The sequence below is a fragment of the Coregonus clupeaformis genome, chromosome 7 (assembly GCF_020615455.1).
Source record: "Coregonus clupeaformis isolate EN_2021a chromosome 7, ASM2061545v1, whole genome shotgun sequence".
In the NCBI taxonomy this organism is placed as follows: domain Eukaryota; kingdom Metazoa; phylum Chordata; class Actinopteri; order Salmoniformes; family Salmonidae; genus Coregonus; species Coregonus clupeaformis.
This window is the reverse complement of record NC_059198.1, coordinates 54312546-54332880: the sequence shown is the minus strand read 5'-3', so window position 1 is coordinate 54332880 and position 20335 is coordinate 54312546. Positions and strand designations below refer to the sequence as shown.

General features: G+C 40.8%; 1 protein-coding gene across 1 annotated transcript in view; it reads left to right on the top strand.

The window, feature by feature from the left end:
* vipr1b (vasoactive intestinal peptide receptor 1b) overlaps window positions 1-20335 on the top strand; it is a 295279-nt gene that overhangs the window by 263657 nt on the left and 11287 nt on the right. Inside the window, exons 9-11 of the mRNA XM_045221440.1 lie at window positions 15874-15965; window positions 19276-19405; window positions 20230-20271. Of these exons, the coding sequence (XP_045077375.1) occupies window positions 15874-15965; window positions 19276-19405; window positions 20230-20271 (264 nt within the window). The remainder of the gene's footprint in view (window positions 1-15873; window positions 15966-19275; window positions 19406-20229; window positions 20272-20335) is intronic.

Genomic DNA, 20335 nt, shown 5'->3' with positions numbered 1-20335 from the left:
CAGAACACACCAGTAGAGTTTAGTAGAGTACAGAACACACCAGTAGAGTTTGGTAGAGTAGAGTACAGAACACACCAGTAGAGTTTGGTAGAGTAGAGTACAGAACACACCAGTAGAGTTTGGTAGAGTAGAGTACAGAACACACCAGTAGAGTTTAGTAGAGTACAGAACACACCAGTAGAGTTGAGTAGCGTACAGAACACAACAGTAGAGTTTAGTAGAGTAGAGTACAAAACACACCAGTACAGTTTAGTAGAGTAGAGTACAGAACACACCAGTAGAGTTTAGTAGAGTAGAGTAGAGAACACACCAGTAGAGTTTAGTAGAGTAGAGTACAGAACACACCAGTAGAGTTTAGTAGAGTAGAGTACAGAACACACCAGTAGAGTTTAGTAGAGTACAGAACACAACAGTGGAGTTTAGTAGAGTAGAGTACAGAACACACCAGTAGAGTTTAGTAGAGTAGAGAACACACCAGTAGAGTTTAGTAGAGTAAATTACAGAACACACCAGTAGAGTTTAGTAGAGTAGAGTACAGAACACACCAGTAGAGTTTAGTAGAGTACAGAACACAACAGTGGAGTTTAGTAGAGTAGAGTACAGAACACACCAGTAAGTTTAGTAGAGTAGAGTACAGAACACACCAGTAGAGTTTAGTAGAGTAGAGTAGAGAACACACCAGTAGAGTTTAGGAGAGTAGAGTACAGAACACACCAGTAGAGTTTAGTAGAGTAGAGTAGAGAACACACCAGTAGAGTTTAGTAGAGTAGAGTAGAGAACACACCAGTAGAGTTTAGTAGAGTATAGTACAGAACACAACAGTAGAGTTTAGTAGAGTAGAGTACAGAACACACCAGTAGAGTTTAGTAGACTAGAGTACAGAACACACCTGTGGAGTTTAGTAGAGTAGAGTACAGAACACACCAGTAGAGTTTAGTAGAGTAGAGTACAGAACACACCAGTAGAGTTTAGTAGAGTAGAGTACAGAACACACCAGTAGAGTTTAGTAGAGTACAGAACACACCAGTAGAGTTTAGTAGAGTAGAGTACAGAACACACCAGTAGAGTTTAGTAGAGTAGAGTACAGAACACACCAGTAGAGTTTAGTAGAGTACAGAACACACCAGTAGAGTTTAGTAGAGTAGAGTACAGAACACACCAGTAGAGTTTAGTAGAGTAGAGTACAGAACACACCAGTAGAGTTTAGTAGAGTACAGAACACACCAGTAGAGTTTAGTAGAGTACAGAACACACCAGTAGAGTTTAGTAGAGTACAGAACACACCAGTAGAGTTTAGTAGAGTACAGAACAAACCAGTTGAGTAGAGTAGAGTAGAGTAGAGTACAGAACACACCAGTAGAGTTTAGTAGAGTACAGAACACACCAGTAGAGTTTAGTAGAGTACAGAACACACCAGTAGAGTTTAGTAGAGTAGAGTACAGAACACACCAGTAGAGTTTAGTAGAGTAGAGTACAGAACACACCAGTAGAGTTTAGTAGAGTAGAGTACAGAACACACCAGTAGAGTTCAGTAGAGTAGAGTACAGAACACACCAGTAGAGTTTAGTAGAGTAGAGTACAGAACACACCAGTAGAGTTTAGTAGAGTAGATTACAGAACACACCAGTAGAGTTTAGTAGAGTAGAGTACAGAACACACCAGTAGAGTTTAGTAGAGTACAGAACACACCAGTAGAGTTTAGTAGAGTAGAGTACAGAACACAACAGTATAGTTTAGTAGAGTAGAGTACAGAAAACACCAGTAGAGTTTAGTAGAGTAAGCAGAACACACCAGTGGAGTTTAGTAGAGTAGAGTACAGAACACACCAGTAGAGTTTAGTAGAGTAGAGTACAGAACACACCAGTAGAGTTTAGTAGAGTAGAGTACAGAACACACCAGTAGAGTTTAGTAGAGTAGCAGAACACACCAGTAGAGTTTGGTAGAGTAGAGTACAGAACACACCAGTAGAGTTTGGTAGAGTAGAGTACAGAACACACCAGTAGAGTTTGGTAGAGTAGAGTACAGAACACACCAGTAGAGTTTAGTAGAGTACAGAACACACCAGTAGAGTTTGAGAGTAGCGTACAGAACACAACAGTAGAGTTTAGTAGAGTAGAGTACAGAACACACCAGTAGAGTTTAGTAGAGTAGAGTACAGAACACACCAGTAGAGTTTAGTAGAGTAGAGTACAGAACACACCAGTAGAGTTTAGTAGAGTAGAGTACAGAACACACCAGTAGAGTTTAGTAGAGTAGAGTACAGAACACACCAGTAGAGTTTAGTAGAGTACAGAACACAACAGTAGAGTTTAGTAGAGTAGAGTACAGAACACACCAGTAGAGTTTAGTAGAGTACAGAACACACCAGTAGAGTTTAGTAGAGTAAATTACAGAACACACCAGTAGAGTTTAGTAGAGTAGAGTACAGAACACACCAGTAGAGTTTAGTAGAGTACAGAACACACCAGTAGAGTTTAGTAGAGTAGAGTACAGAACACACCAGTAGAGTTTAGTAGAGTAGAGTACAGAACACACCAGTAGAGTTTAGTAGAGTAGAGTACAGAACACACCAGTAGAGTTTAGTAGAGTAGAGTACAGAACACACCAGTAGAGTTTAGTAGAGTAGAGTACAGAACACACCAGTAGAGTTTAGTAGAGTAGAGTAGAGAACACACCAGTAGAGTTTAGTAGAGTATAGTACAGAACACAACAGTAGAGTTTAGTAGAGTAGAGTACAGAACACACCAGTAGAGTTTAGTAGACTAGAGTACAGAACACACCTGTGGAGTTTAGTAGAGTAGAGTACAGAACACACCAGTAGAGTTTAGTAGAGTAGAGTAGAGAACACACCAGTAGAGTTTAGTAGAGTAAAGTACAGAACACACCAGTAGAGTTTAGTAGAGTACAGAACACAACAGTGGAGTTTAGTAGAGTAGAGTACAGAACACACCAGTAGAGTTTAGTAGAGTAGAGTACAGAACACAACAGTAGAGTTTAGTAGAGTACAGAACACAACAGTGGAGTTTAGTAGAGTAGAGTACAGAACACACCAGTAGAGTTTAGTAGAGTAGAGTACAGAACACACCAGTAGAGTTTGGTAGAGTACAGAACACACCAGTAGAGTTTGGTAGAGTAGAGTACAGAACACACCAGTAGAGTTTAGTAGAGTAGAGTACAGAACACACCAGTAGAGTTCAGTAGAGTAGAGTACAGAACACACCAGTGGAGTTTAGTAGACTAGAGTACAGAACACACCAGTAGAGTTTAGTAGAGTAGAGTACAGAACACACCAGTAGAGTTTAGTAGAGTAGAGTACAGAACACACCAGTAGAGTTTAGTAGAGTACAGAACACACCAGTAGAGTTTGGTAGAGTAGAGTACAGAACACACCAGTAGAGTTTAGTAGAGTACAGAACACACCAGTAGAGTTTGGTAGAGTAGAGTACAGAACACACCAGTAGAGTTTAGTAGAGTACAGAACACACCAGTAGAGTTTAGTAGAGTACAGAACACACCAGTAGAGTTTAGTAGAGTACAGAACAAACCAGTAGAGTTGAGTAGAGTACAGAACACACCAGTAGAGTTTAGTAGAGTAGAGTACAGAACACACCAGTAGAGTTTGGTAGAGTACAGAACACACCAGTAGAGTTTAGTAGAGTAGAGTACAGAACACACCAGTAGAGTTCAGTAGAGTAGAGTACAGAACACACCAGTAGAGTTTAGTAGACTAGAGTACAGAACACACCAGTAGAGTTTAGTAGAGTAGAGTACAGAACACACCAGTAGAGTTTAGTAGAGTAGAGTACAGAACACACCAGTAGAGTTTAGTAGAGTACAGAACACACCAGTAGAGTTTGGTAGAGTAGAGTACAGAACACACCAGTAGAGTTTAGTAGAGTACAGAACACACCAGTAGAGTTTGGTAGAGTAGAGTACAGAACACACCAGTAGAGTTTAGTAGAGTACAGAACACACCAGTAGAGTTTAGTAGAGTACAGAACACACCAGTAGAGTTTAGTAGAGTACAGAATAAACCAGTAGAGTTTAGTAGAGTAGAGTACAGAACACACCAGTAGAGTTTGGTAGAGTACAGAACACACCAGTAGAGTTTAGTAGAGTAGAGTACAGAACACACCAGTAGAGTTTAGTAGAGTAGAGTACAGAACACACCAGTAGAGTTTAGTAGAGTAGAGTACAGAACACACCAGTAGAGTTTAGTAGAGTAGAGTACAGAACACACCAGTAGAGTTTAGTAGAGTAGAGTACAGAACACACCAGTAGAGTTTGGTAGAGTAGAGTACAGAACACACCAGTAGAGTTTAGTAGAGTACAGAACACACCAGTAGAGTTTAGTAGAGTACAGAACACACCAGTAGAGTTTAGTAGACTAGAGTACAGAACACACCAGTAGAGTTTAGTAGAGTACAGAACACACCAGTAGAGTTTAGTAGAGTAGAGTACAGAACACACCAGTAGAGTTTAGTAGAGTAGAGTACAGAACACACCAGTAGAGTTTAGTAGAGTAGAGTACAGAACACAACAGTAGAGTTTAGTAGAGTAGAGTACAGAACACACCAGTAGAGTTTAGTAGAGTACAGAACACAACAGTGGAGTTTAATAGAGTAGAGTACAGAACACACCTGTAGAGTTTAGTAGAGTACAAAACACCCCAGTAGAGTTTAGTAGAGTACAAAACACCCCAGTAGAGTTTAGTAGAGTAGAGTACAGAACACACCAGTAGAGTTTAGTAGAGTAGAGTACAGAACACACCAGTAGAGTTTAGTAGAGTAGAGTACAGAACACACCAGTAGAGTTTAGTAGAGTTTAGTATAGTACAGAACACACCAGTGGAGTTTAGTAGAGTAGAGTACAGAACACACCAGTAGAGTTTAGTACAGTACAGAACACACCAGTAGAGTTTAGTAGAGTAGAGTACAGAACACACCAGTAGAGTTTAGTAGAGTAGAGTACAGAACACACCAGTAGAGTTTAGTAGAGTAGAGTACAGAACACACCAGTGGAGTTTAGTAGAGTACAGAACACACCAGTAGAGTTTGGTAGAGTAGAGTACAGAACACACCAGTAGAGTTTAGTAGAGTAGAGAACACACCAGTAGAGTTTGGTAGAGTAGAGTACAGAACACACCAGTAGAGTTTAGTAGAGTAGAGAACACACCAGTAGAGTTTAGTAGAGTACAGAACACACCAGTAGAGTTTAGTAGAGTAGAGTACAGAACACACCAGTGCAGTTTAGTAGAGTAGAGTACAGAACACACCAGTAGAGTTTAGTAGAGTACAGAACACACAAGTAGAGTTTAGTAGAGTAGTACAGAACACACCAGTAGAGTTTAGTAGAGTAGAGTACAGAACACACCAGCAGAGTTTAGTAGAGTAGCAGAACACACCAGTAGAGTTTAGTAGAGTACAGAACACACCAGTAGAGTTTAGTAGAGTAGAGTACAGAACACACCAGTAGAGTTTAGTAGAGTAGAGTACAGAACACACCAGTAGAGTTTAGTAGAGTAGAGTACAGAACACACCAGTAGAGTTTAGTAGAGTACAGAACACACCAGTAGAGTTTAGTAGAGTAGAGTACAGAACACACCAGTAGAGTTTAGTAGAGTAGAGTACAGAACACACCAGTAGAGTTTAGTAGAGTAGAGTACAGAACACACCAGTGGAGTTTAGTAGAGTACAGAACACACCAGTAGAGTTTGGTAGAGTAGAGTACAGAACACACCAGTAGAGTTTAGTAGAGTAGAGAACACACCAGTAGAGTTTAGTAGAGTAGACAGAACACACCAGTAGAGTTTAGTAGAGTAGAGTACAGAACACACCAGTAGAGTTTAGTAGAGTAGAGTACAGAACACACCAGTAGAGTTTAGTAGAGTACAGAACACACCAGTAGAGTTTAGTAGAGTACAGAACACACCAGTAGAGTTTAGTAGAGTAGAGTAGAGAACACACCAGTAGAGTTTAGTAGAGTACAGAACACACCAGTAGAGTTTAGTAGAGTACAGAACACACCAGTAGAGTTTAGTAGAGTAGAGTACAGAACACACCAGTAGAGTTTAGTAGAGTAGAGTACAGAACACACCAGTAGAGTAGTAGAGTACAGAACACACCAGTAGAGTTTAGTAGAGTAGAGTACAGAACACACCAGTAGAGTTTAGTAGAGTACAGAACACACCAGTAGAGTTTGGTAGAGTAGAGTACAGAACACACCAGTAGAGTTTAGTAGAGTACAGAACACACCAGTAGAGTTTGGTAGAGTAGAGTACAGAACACACCAGTAGAGTTTAGTAGAGTACAGAACACACCAGTATAGTTGAGTAGCGTACAGAACACAACAGTAGAGTTAAGTAGAGTAGAGTACAGAACACACCAGTACAGTTTGGTAGAGTAGAGTAGAGAACACACCAGTAGAGTTTAGTAGAGTAGAGTAGAGAACACACCAGTAGAGTTTAGTAGAGTAGAGTACAGAACACACCAGTAGAGTTTAGTAGAGTAGAGTACAGAACACACCAGTAGAGTTTAGTAGAGTACAGAACACACCAGTAGAGTTTAGTAGAGTAGAGTACAGAACACACCAGTAGAGTTTAGTAGAGTAGAGAACACACCAGTAGAGTTTAGTAGAGTAAATTACAGAACACACCAGTAGAGTTTAGTAGAGTACAGAACACAACAGTGGAGTTTAGTAGAGTAGAGTACAGAACACACCAGTAGAGTTTAGTAGAGTAGAGTACAGAACACACCAGTAGAGTTTAGTAGAGTAGAGTACAGAACACACCAGTAGAGTTTAGTAGAGTAGAGTACAGAACACACCAGTAGAGTTTAGTAGAGTAGAGTACAGAACACACCAGTAGAGTTTAGTAGAGTAGAGTACAGAACACACCAGTAGAGTTTAGTAGAGTAGAGTACAGAACACACCAGTAGAGTTTAGTAGAGTAGAGTACAGAACACACCAGTAGAGTTTAGTAGAGTAAGTACAGAACACACCAGTGGAGTTTAGTAGAGTAGAGTACAGAACACACCAGTAGAGTTTAGTAGAGTAGAGTACAGAACACACCAGTAGAGTTTAGTAGAGTAGAGTACAGAACACACCAGTAGAGTTTAGTAGAGTACAGAACACACCAGTAGAGTTTAGTAGAGTAGAGTACAGAACACACCAGTAGAGTTTAGTAGAGTAGAGTACAGAACACACCAGTAGAGTTTAGTAGAGTACAGAACACACCAGTAGAGTTTAGTAGAGTAGAGTACAGAACACACCAGTAGAGTTTAGTAGAGTAGAGTACAGAACACACCAGTAGAGTTTGGTAGAGTACAGAACACACCAGTAGAGTTTGGTAGAGTAGAGTACAGAACACACCAGTAGAGTTTAGTAGAGTAGAGTACAGAACACACCAGTAGAGTACAGTAGAGTAGAGTACAGAACACACCAGTAGAGTTTAGTAGACTAGAGTACAGAACACACCAGTAGAGTTTAGTAGAGTAGAGTACAGAACACACCAGTAGAGTTTAGTAGAGTAGAGTACAGAACACACCAGTAGAGTTTAGTAGAGTACAGAACACACCAGTAGAGTTTGGTAGAGTAGAGTACAGAACACACCAGTAGAGTTTAGTAGAGTACAGAACACACCAGTAGAGTTTGGTAGAGTAGAGTACAGAACACACCAGTAGAGTTTAGTAGAGTACAGAACACACCAGTAGAGTTTAGTAGAGTACAGAACACACCAGTAGAGTTTAGTAGAGTACAGAATAAACCAGTAGAGTTGAGTAGAGTACAGAACACACCAGTAGAGTTTAGTAGAGTAGAGTACAGAACACACCAGTAGAGTTTGGTAGAGTACAGAACACACCAGTAGAGTTTAGTAGAGTAGAGTACAGAACACACCAGTAGAGTACAGTAGAGTAGAGTACAGAACACACCAGTGGAGTTTAGTAGACTAGAGTACAGAACACACCAGTAGAGTTTAGTAGAGTAGAGTACAGAACACACCAGTAGAGTTTAGTAGAGTAGAGTACAGAACACACCAGTAGAGTTTAGTAGAGTACAGAACACACCAGTAGAGTTTGGTAGAGTAGAGTACAGAACACACCAGTAGAGTTTAGTAGAGTACAGAACACACCAGTAGAGTTTGGTAGAGTAGAGTACAGAACACACCAGTAGAGTTTAGTAGAGTACAGAACACACCAGTAGAGTTTAGTAGAGTACAGAACACACCAGTAGAGTTTAGTAGAGTACAGAACAAACCAGTAGAGTTTAGTAGAGTAGAGTACAGAACACACCAGTAGAGTTTGGTAGAGTACAGAACACACCAGTAGAGTTTAGTAGAGTAGAGTACAGAACACACCAGTAGAGTTCAGTAGAGTAGAGTACAGAACACACCAGTAGAGTTCAGTAGAGTAGAGTACAGAACACACCAGTAGAGTTTAGTAGAGTAGAGTACAGAACACACCAGTAGAGTTTAGTAGAGTAGAGTACAGAACACAACAGTAGAGTTTGGTAGAGTAGAGTACAGAACACACCAGTAGAGTTTAGTAGAGTACAGAACACACCAGTAGAGTTTAGTAGAGTACAGAACACACCAGTGGAGTTTAGTAGACTAGAGTACAGAACACACCAGTAGAGTTTAGTAGAGTACAGAACACACCAGTAGAGTTTAGTAGAGTAGAGTACAGAACACACAAGTAGAGTTTAGTAGAGTAGAGTACAGAACACACCAGTAGAGTTTAGTAGAGTAGAGTACAGAACACAACAGTAGAGTTTAGTAGAGTAGAGTACAGAACACACCAGTAGAGTTTAGTAGAGTACAGAACACACCAGTGGAGTTTAGTAGAGTAGAGTACAGAACACACCAGTAGAGTTTAGTAGAGTACAGAACACACCAGTAGAGTTTAGTAGAGTACAGAACACACCAGTAGAGTTTAGTAGAGTAGAGTACAGAACACACCAGTAGAGTTTAGTAGAGTAGAGTACAGAACACACCAGTAGAGTTTAGTAGAGTAGAGTACAGAACACACCAGTAGAGTTTAGTAGAGTATAGTATAGTACAGAACACACCAGTGGAGTTTAGTAGAGTAGAGTACAGAACACACCAGTAGAGTTTAGTACAGTACTGAACACACCAGTAGAGTTTAGTAGAGTAGAGTACAGAACACACCAGTAGAGTTTAGTAGAGTAGAGTACAGAACACACCAGTAGAGTTTAGTAGAGTAGAGTACAGAACACACCAGTGGAGTTTAGTAGAGTACAGAACACACCAGTAGAGTTTGGTAGAGTAGAGTACAGAACACACCAGTAGAGTTTAGTAGAGTAGAGAACACACCAGTAGAGTTTAGTAGAGTACAGAACACACCAGTAGAGTTTAGTAGAGTAGAGTACAGAACACACCAGTGCAGTTTAGTAGAGTAGAGTACAGAACACACCAGTGGAGTTTAGTAGAGTACAGAACACACAAGTAGAGTTTAGTAGTGTACAGAACACACCAGTAGAGTTTAGTAGAGTAGAGTACAGAACACACCAGCAGAGTTTAGTAGAGTACAGAACACACCAGTAGAGTTTAGTAGAGTACAGAACACACCAGTAGAGTTTAGTAGAGTAGAGTACAGAACACACCAGTAGAGTTTAGTAGAGTACAGAACACACCAGTAGAGTTTAGTAGAGTAGAGTACAGAACACACCAGTAGAGTTTAGTAGAGTAGAGTACAGAACACACCAGTAGAGTTTAGTAGAGTAGAGTACAGAACACACCAGTAGAGTTTAGTAGAGTAGAGTACAGAACACACCAGTAGAGTTTAGTAGAGTAGAGTACAGAACACACCAGTAGAGTTTAGTAGAGTAGAGTACAGAACACACCAGTAGAGTTTAGTAGAGTAGAGTAGAGAACACACCAGTAGAGTTTAGTCGAGTAGAGTAGAGAACACAATAGTAGAGTTTAGTAGAGTAGAGTACAGAACACACCAGTAGAGTTTAGTAGAGTAGAGTACAGAACACAACAGTAGAGTTTAGTAGAGTAGAGTACAGAACACACCAGTAGAGTTTAGTAGAGTACAGAACACACCAGTAGAGTTTGGTAGAGTAGAGTAGAGAACACACCAGTAGAGTTTAGTAGAGTAGAGTACAGAACACACCAGTAGAGTTTAGTAGAGTAGAGCACAGAACACACCAGTAGAGTTTAGTAGAGTACAGAACACACCAGTAGAGTTTAGTAGAGTAGAGTACAGAACACACCAGTAGAGTTTGGTAGAGTACAGAACACACCAGTAGAGTTTAGTAGAGTAGAGTACAGAACACACCAGTAGAGTTTAGTAGAGTAGAGTACAGAACACACCAGTAGAGTTTAGTAGAGTAGAGTACAGAACACACCAGTAGAGTTTAGTAGAGTAGAGTGCAGAACACACCAGTAGAGTTCAGTAGAGTAGAGTACAGAACACACCAGTAGAGTTTAGTAGAGTAGAGTACAGAACACAACAGTAGAGTTTAGTAGAGTACAGAACACACCAGTAGAGTTTAGTAGAGTAAGTCAGAACACACCAGTAGAGTTTAGTAGAGTACAGAACACACCAGTAGAGTTGAGAGTAGAGTACAGAACACACCAGTAGAGTTTAGTAGAGTAGAGTACAGAACACACCAGTAGAGTTTGGTAGAGTACAGAACACACCAGTAGAGTTTAGTAGAGTAGAGTACAGAACACACCAGTAGAGTTTAGTAGAGTAGAGTAGAGAACACACCAGTAGAGTTTAGTAGAGTAGAGTACAGAACACACCAGTAGAGTTCAGTAGAGTAGAGTACAGAACACACCAGTAGAGTTCAGTAGAGTAGAGTACAGAACACACCAGTAGAGTTTAGTAGAGTAGATTACAGAACACAACAGTAGAGTTTAGTAGAGTAGAGTACAGAACACACCAGTAGAGTTTAGTAGAGTACAGAACACACCAGTAGAGTTTAGTAGAGTAGAGTACAGAACACACCAGTATAGTTTAGTAGAGTAGAGTACAGAACACACCAGTAGAGTTTAGTAGAGTAGGCAGAACACACCAGTAGAGTTTAGTAGAGTAGAATACAGAACACACCAGTAGAGTTTAGTAGAGTAGAGTACAGAACACACCAGTAGAGTTTAGTAGAGTACAGAACACACCAGTGGAGTTTAGTAGAGTAGAGTACAGAACACACCAGTAGAGTTTAGTAGAGTAGAGTACAGAACACACCAGTAGAGTTTAGTAGAGTAGAGTACAGAACACACCAGTAGAGTTTAGTAGAGTACAGAACACACCAGTAGAGTTTGGTAGAGTAGAGTACAGAACACACCAGTAGAGTTTAGTAGAGTACAGAACACACCAGTAGAGTTTAGTAGAGTAGAGTACAGAACACACCAGTAGAGTTTAGTAGAGTACAGAACACACCAGTAGAGTTTAGTAGAGTAGAGTACAGAACACACCAGTAGAGTTTAGTAGAGTAGAGTACAGAACACACCAGTAGAGTTTAGTAGAGTAGAGTACAGAACACACCAGTAGAGTTTAGTAGAGTAGAGTACAGAACACACCAGTAGAGTTTAGTAGAGTACAGAACACACCAGTAGAGTTTAGTAGAGTAGAGTACAGAACACAACAGTATAGTTTAGTAGAGTAGAGTACAGAACACACCAGTAGAGTTTAGTAGAGTACAGAACACACCAGTAGAGTTTAGTAGAGTAGAGTACAGAACACAACAGTATAGTTTAGTAGAGTAGAGTACAGAAAACACCAGTAGAGTTTAGTAGAGTACAGAACACACCAGTGGAGTTTAGTAGAGTAGAGTACAGAACACACCAGTGGAGTTTAGTAGAGTAGAGTACAGAACACACCAGTAGAGTTTAGTAGAGTAGAGTACAGAACACACCAGTAGAGTTTAGTAGAGTACAGAACACACCAGTAGAGTTTGGTAGAGTAGAGTACAGAACACACCAGTAGAGTTTAGTAGAGTACAGAACACACCAGTAGAGTTTGGTAGAGTAGAGTACAGAACACACCAGTAGAGTTTAGTAGAGTACAGAACACACCAGTAGAGTTGAGTAGCGTACAGAACACAACAGTAGAGTTTAGTAGAGTACAAAACACACCAGTACAGTTTAGTAGAGTAGAGTACAGAACACACCAGTAGAGTTTAGTAGAGTAGAGTAGAGAACACACCAGTAGAGTTTAGTAGAGTAGAGTACAGAATACACCAGTAGAGTTTAGTAGAGTAGAGTACAGAACACACCAGTAGAGTTTAGTAGAGTACAGAACACAACAGTGGAGTTTAGTAGAGTAGAGTACAGAACACACCAGTAGAGTTTAGTAGAGTAGAGAACACACCAGTAGAGTTTAGTAGAGTAAATTACAGAACACACCAGTAGAGTTTAGTAGAGTAGAGAACACACCAGTAGAGTTGAGTAGCGTACAGAACACAACAGTAGAGTTTAGTAGAGTAGAGTACAAAACACACCAGTACAGTTTAGTAGAGTAGAGTACAGAACACACCAGTAGAGTTTAGTAGAGTAGAGTAGAGAACACACCAGTAGAGTTTAGTAGAGTAGAGTACAGAATACACCAGTAGAGTTTAGTAGAGTAGAGTACAGAACACACCAGTAGAGTTTAGTAGAGTACAGAACACAACAGTGGAGTTTAGTAGAGTAGAGTACAGAACACACCAGTAGAGTTTAGTAGAGTAGAGAACACACCAGTAGAGTTTAGTAGAGTAAATTACAGAACACACCAGTAGAGTTTAGTAGAGTAGAGTACAGAACACACCAGTAGAGTTTAGTAGAGTACAGAACACAACAGTGGAGTTTAGTAGAGTAGAGTACAGAACACACCAGTAAAGTTTAGTAGAGTAGAGTACAGAACACACCAGTAGAGTTTAGTAGAGTAGAGTAGAGAACACACCAGTAGAGTTTAGGAGAGTAGAGTACAGAACACACCAGTAGAGTTTAGTAGAGTAGAGTAGAGAACACACCAGTAGAGTTTAGTAGAGTAGAGTAGAGAACACACCAGTAGAGTTTAGTAGAGTATAGTACAGAACACAACAGTAGAGTTTAGTAGAGTACAGAACAAACCAGTAGAGTTGAGTAGAGTACAGAACACACCAGTAGAGTTTAGTAGAGTAGAGTACAGAACACACCAGTAGAGTTTGGTAGAGTACAGAACACACCAGTAGAGTTTAGTAGAGTAGAGTACAGAACACACCAGTAGAGTTTAGTAGAGTAGAGTAGAGAACACACCAGTAGAGTTTAGTAGAGTAGAGTACAGAACACACCAGTAGAGTTCAGTAGAGTAGAGTACAGAACACACCAGTAGAGTTTAGTAGAGTAGAGTACAGAACACACCAGTAGAGTTTAGTAGAGTAGAGTACAGAACACAACAGTATAGTTTAGTAGAGTAGAGTACAGAAAACACCAGTAGAGTTTAGTAGAGTACAGAACACACCAGTAGAGTTTAGTAGAGTAGAGTACAGAACACACCAGTAGAGTTTAGTAGAGTAGAGTACAGAACACACCAGTAGAGTTTAGTAGAGTAGAGTACAGAACACACCAGTAGAGTTTAGTAGAGTACAGAACACACCAGTAGAGTTTGGTAGAGTAGAGTACAGAACACACCAGTAGAGTTTGGTAGAGTAGAGTACAGAACACACCAGTAGAGTTTGGTAGAGTAGAGTACAGAACACACCAGTAGAGTTTAGTAGAGTACAGAACACACCAGTAGAGTTAGAGTAGCGTACAGAACACAACAGTAGAGTTAAGTAGAGTAGAGTACAGAACACACCAGTACAGTTTGGTAGAGTAGAGTAGAGAACACACCAGTAGAGTTTAGTAGAGTAGAGTAGAGAACACACCAGTAGAGTTTAGTAGAGTAGAGTACAGAACACACCAGTAGAGTTTAGTAGAGTAGAGTACAGAACACACCAGTAGAGTTTAGTAGAGTACAGAACACAACAGTGGAGTTTAGTAGAGTAGAGTACAGAACACACCAGTAGAGTTTAGTAGAGTAGAGAACACACCAGTAGAGTTTAGTAGAGTAAAGTACAGAACACACCAGTAGAGTTTAGTAGAGTAGAGTACAGAACACACCAGTAGAGTTTAGTAGAGTACAGAACACAACAGTGGAGTTTAGTAGAGTAGAGTACAGAACACACCAGTAGAGTTTAGTAGAGTAGAGTACAGAACACACCAGTAGAGTTTAGTAGAGTAGAGTACAGAACACACCAGTAGAGTTTAGGAGAGTAGAGTACAGAACACACCAGTAGAGTTTAGTAGAGTAGAGTAGAGAACACACCAGTAGAGTTTAGTAGAGTAGAGTAGAGAACACACCAGTAGAGTTTAGTAGAGTATAGTACAGAACACAACAGTAGAGTTTAGTAGAGTAGAGTACAGAACACACCAGTAGAGTTTAGTAGACTAGAGTACAGAACACACCAGTAGAGTTTAGTAGAGTAGAGTACAGAACACACCAGTAGAGTTTAGTAGAGTAGAGTACAGAACACACCAGTAGAGTTTAGTAGAGTAGAGTACAGAACACACCAGTAGAGTTTAGTAGAGTACAGAACACACCAGTGGAGTTTAGTAGAGTAGAGTACAGAACACACCAGTAGAGTTTAGTAGAGTAGAGTACAGAACACACCAGTAGAGTTTAGTAGAGTACAGAACACACCAGTAGAGTTTGGTAGAGTATAGTACAGAACACACCAGTAGAGTTTAGTAGAGTAGAGTACAGAACACACCAGTAGAGTTTGGTAGAGTACAGAACACACCAGTAGAGTTTGGTAGAGTAGAGTACAGAACACACCAGTAGAGTTTAGTAGAGTAGAGTACAGAACACACCAGTAGAGTTCAGTAGAGTAGAGTACAGAACACACCAGTGGAGTTTAGTAGACTAGAGTACAGAACACACCAGTAGAGTTTAGTAGAGTAGAGTACAGAACACACCAGTAGAGTTTAGTAGAGTAGAGTACAGAACACACCAGTAGAGTTTAGTAGAGTAGAGTACAGAACACACCAGTAGAGTTTAGTAGAGTAGAGTACAGAACACACCAGTAGAGTTTAGTAGAGTACAGAACACACCAGTAGAGTTTGGTAGAGTAGAGTACAGAACACACCAGTAGAGTTTAGTAGAGTAGAGTACAGAACACACCAGTAGAGTTTAGTAGAGTAGAGTACAGAACACACCAGTAGAGTTTAGTAGAGTAGAGTACAGAACACACCAGTAGAGTTTAGTAGAGTACAGAACACACCAGTAGAGTTTAGTAGAGTACAGAACACACCAGTAGAGTTTAGTAGAGTAGAGTACAGAACACACCAGTAGAGTTTAGTAGAGTAGAGTACAGAACACACCAGTAGAGTTTAGTAGAGTAGAGTACAGAACACACCAGTAGAGTTTAGTAGAGTAGAGTACAGAACACACCAGTAGAGTTTAGTAGAGTACAGAACACACCAGTAGAGTTTAGTAGAGTAGAGTACAGAACACACCAGTAGAGTTTAGTAGAGTACATAACACACAAGTCCACATGTGGCTTGATTGAAAAGTATGTTTACTCCTTCGGTATTGATAGCTGGTGATATTCTGACAGGATACATTTATCTCTGCAGCTCTGCCTTCGTCATTTCACTCAGCAGCTCTGCCTTCATTTCACTAAGCTGTTTCTAGTCATCATTTGTTTTACCACATATAACCTGCTGACTTGTGGGAATTTACAGCTTTGATGTATCAGAACCTTCTTTCCAGTTGCAGAATATAGTTTTGGTACTGTATAAATGGCATGCTGCTTTCACTGGTAGATCCTTCCAGTTCTCACAATCAGATGTATGATGTGATGCTATTGTCTTGAAGTATTATGTAAATATCTCTTCATCTCCTCCAGATGAACTTCATCCTCTTCATCTGCATCATCAGGATCCTCCGGCAGAAGATCAACTGTCCAGACATTGGAAGGAACGATTCCAACCAGTACACGTTAGTATGGTTCTAGTCCAACCAGTACTCGTTAGTATGGTTCTAGTCCAACCAGTACTCGTTAGTATGGTTCTAGTCCAACCAGTACTCGTTAGTATTGTTCTAGTCCAACCAGTACTTGTTAGTATGGTTCTAGTCCAACCAGTACTCGTTAGTATGGTTCTAGTCCAACCAGTACTCGTTAGTATGGTTCTAGTCCAACCAGTACTCGTTAGTATGGTTCTAGTCCAACCAGTACTCGTTAGTATGGTTCTAGTCCAACCAGTACTCGTTAGTATGGTTCTAGTCCAACCAGTACTCGTTAGTATGGTTTTAGTCCAACCAGTACTCGTTAGTATGGTTCCTAGTCCAACCAGTACTGCGTTAATATGGTTCTAGTCCAACCAGTACTCGTTAGTATGGTTCTAGTCCAACCAGTACTCGTTAGTATGGTTCTAGTCCAACCAGTACTCGTTAGTATGGTTCTAGTCCAACCAGTACTTGTTAGTATAGCTCTAGTCCAACCAGTACTCGTTAGTATGGTTCTAGTCCAACCAGTACTCGTTAGTATGGTTCTAGTCCAACCAGTACTCGTTAGTATGGCTCTAGTCCAACCAGTACTCGTTAGTATGGTTCTAGTCAAACCAGTACTCGTTAGTATGGTTCTAGTCCAACCAGTACTCGTTAGTATGGTTCTAGTCCAACCAGTACTTCGTTAGTATGGTTTCTAGTCCAACCAGTACTCGTTAGTATGGTTCTAGTCCAACCAGTACTCGTTAGTATGGTTCTAGTCCAACCAGTACTTCGTTAGTATGGTTCTAGTCCAACCAGTACTCCGTTAGTATGGTTCTAGTCCAACCAGTACTCGTTAGTATGGTTCTAGTCCAACCAGTACTCGTTAGTATGGTTTTAGTCCAACCAGTACTCGTTAGTATGGTTCTAGTCCAACCAGTACTCGTTAGTATGGTTCTAGTCCAACCAGTACTCGTTAGTATGGTTCTAGTCCAACCAGTACTCGTTAGTATGGTTCTAGTCCAACCAGTACTCGTTAGTATGGTTCTAGTCCAACCAGTACTTGTTAGTATAGCTCTAGTCCAACCAGTACTCGTTAGTATGGTTCTAGTCCAACCAGTACTCGTTAGTATGGTTCTAGTCCAACCAGTACTCGTTAGTATGGTTCTAGTCCAACCAGTACTCGTTAGTATGGTTCTAGTCAAACCAGTACTCGTTAGTATGGTTCTAGTCCAACCAGTACTCGTTAGTATGGTTCTAGTCCAACCAGTACTCGTTAGTATGGTTCTAGTCCAACCAGTACTCGTTAGTATGGTTCTAGTCCAACCAGTACTCGTTAGTATGGTTCTAGTCCAACCAGTACTCGTTAATATGGTTCTAGTCCAACCAGTACACGTTAGTATAGCTCTAGTCTAACCAGTACTCGTTAGTATGGTTCTAGTCCAACCAGTACTCGTTAGTATGGTTCTAGTCCAACCAGTACACGTTAGTATAGCTCTAGTCCAACCAGTACTCGTTAGTATGGTTCTAGTCCAACCAGTACTCGTTAGTATGGTTCTAGTCCAACCAGTACTCGTTAGTATAGCTCTAGTCCAACCAGTACTCGTTAGTATGATTCTAGTCCAACCAGTACTCGTTAGTATGGTTCTAGTCCAACCAGTACTCGTTAATATGGTTCTAGTCCAACCAGTACTCGTTAGTATGGTTCTAGTCCAACCAGTACTCGTTAGTATGGTTCTAGTCCAACCAGTACTCGTTAGTATGGTTCTAGTCCAACCAGTACTCGTTAGTATGGTTCTAGTCCAACCAGTACTCGTTAGTATGGTTCTAGTCCAACCAGTACTCGTCAGTATGGTTCTAGTCCAACCAGTACTCGTTAGTATGGTTCTAGTCCAACCAGCACTCGTTAATATGGTTCTAGTCCAACCAGTACACGTTAGTATAGCTCTAGTCCAACCAGTACTCGTTAGTATGGTTCTAGTCCAACCAGTACTCGTTAGTATGGTTCTAGTCCAACCAGTACTCGTTAGTATGGTTCTAGTCCAACCAGTACTCGTTAGTATGGTTCTAGTCCAACCAGTACTCCATGGAGCTCAGTGCTGTATTTTTCTGCAGGTCAGATTATTCCTGTAATCTAGTTCCTTCTGTTTACATTTAAGTCATTTAGCATACGCTCTCATCCAGAGAGATTTACATAAAAGTGCATTCAACTAAGTTTAGGATGGATAAACAACCACATTGTCATGGATACGCAGGGAGTCAGGAAGCAGGTGCAGAAGGAGAGTTTAATAAGATCAGACCCTTTTTTTCAATTTTCGCCAGAAATGACCAAATCTAACTGCCTGTAGCTCAGGACCTGAAGCAAGGATATACATATTCTTGATACAATTAGAAAGGAAACACTTTGAAGTTTGTGGAAATGTGAAATTAATGTAGGAGAATAACACAGTAGATCTGGTACAAACAAAAAACATGCGTTTTCTTCTTATTATTTTTTTCCATCATCTTTGAAATGCAAGAGAAAGGCCACAATATAATATTGCAGTTTAGGCGCAATTTTGACTTTGGCCACTAGATGGCAGCAGCTTGTATGCAAAGTTTCAGATTGATCCAGTGAAGCGTTGCAATACTGGACTATTTTGAATCAAGTCTGCCCAAATGTGCCAAATTGGTCAATTGATACATTTAAGTACATAACTATAGAGAACATACAAAAATGATATGGTAATACAAAATGTAAGTTTACACACTCCCAGGTATGTCATACATGGATCATTAGCTTATACACTAACTTTCACACATCTAGATGGCCAGGTGGGGTGGGTGTGGAGTCAGAGACAGCAGTAAAACCCAGTTCCTACATTTGAATATAAAAATTGATTTTATCAAACAAAACTATGCTAAATTTGATCTCTGGGACCGTTAGAATGACAAATCAGAGCAAGATCACAGATCCCTGTGATGTAGAGCTCAGCTCCCTGTGATGTAGAGCTCAGCTCCCTGTGGTTAAGTGGCTCCGCTCCCTGTGATGTAGAGCTCAGCTCCCTGTGATGTAGAGCTCAGCTCCCTGTGGTTAAGTGGCTCCGCTCCCTGTGATGTACAGCTCAGCTCCCTGTGATGTAGAGCTCAGCTCCCTGTGATGTAGAGCTCAGCTCCCTGTGATGTAGAGCTCAACTCCCTGTGGTTAAGTGGCTCCGCTCCCTGTGGCTGCTTTTCTTGATATTCTCTTGATGTTCTGTATAGGAGGATGAATGAGACTGTTTAAAAACTAGGTACTAGTCATAAAGCTACTTCTTGATGTTCTCTTTATTCTGTGTAGGAGGATGGCCAAGTCCACCCTGCTGCTGATTCCTCTGTTTGGGATCAACTTCATCGTGTTTGCCTTCATCCCAGAACAGGTGAACATCGAGCAACGGCTGGTCTTCGACCTCATACTGGGATCATTCCAGGTACGGAACCAGTAGGGTTGCAAAATTCCGTTAACTTTCCCAAAATTCCCAAGTTAAAAAAAACTATGTTCCACAGTTTCTCCCCAGAACCAACTCTTCAAGTATAGTATAGGGGGCTCATGGCACCCAGTCTAACAGTGAGACTTCACATCCTTCTGACTGATGATTGACAGTCAGAGAGTACATTCAGATACTGTCATTAGTTACTCCAGGCTGCCAACACACTGATGGGAGGGATGCTTTTTAAAACACTTTGGCAGGACTCCAGGCACAATGTACTGGTATTTCAGCCCAACTGTTCCTGTTTTAAACGCTGGGTGTGGTTATTCTGGTCTATCTGTATAATGGAGAGAGAGCGAGACCTTCCGGCCGGCAGCATCGTAGCAGCTTGACTTTAGCTGAGAAACCTCCTCCACCTTTTTCTTCTTATCTTCTCCTGTCAATATGACTTCCTTGTCTGGCATCCCTCGCTTCTCTGTTTTCCCTCTAGGCCATAGACTTGTAATCATGTTCTGTAAATTAATTACCACACAGCCAATGCTATATATTCATGCCAGCAGTAGCTGTGTACTCATTACTTTAATATAGGGCCATTCATGTATCCCAGAGAACAGCCTTTTGATGTATTAATTTGAGTCATTTAGCAGATGCTCTTCTCCAAAGCGACTTAGAGGTGCAATTAGCGACAGATTTTTCACCTAGTCGGCTCGGGGATACAAACCAGCAACCTTTCGGTTACTGGCCCGACGCTCTTAACCGCTAGGCGACATGCCTTGTATTGTTATGAACAACAGAATAACAGGGTCTGTTCTTCCTCTCCCCAGGGCTTTGTGGTTGCTGTTCTATACTGCTTCTTAAACGGAGAGGTAAGAGCCACCCTGAGTTCACACACTCCTGTTATAAACACACTGCACCTGGTTAACACCCTGA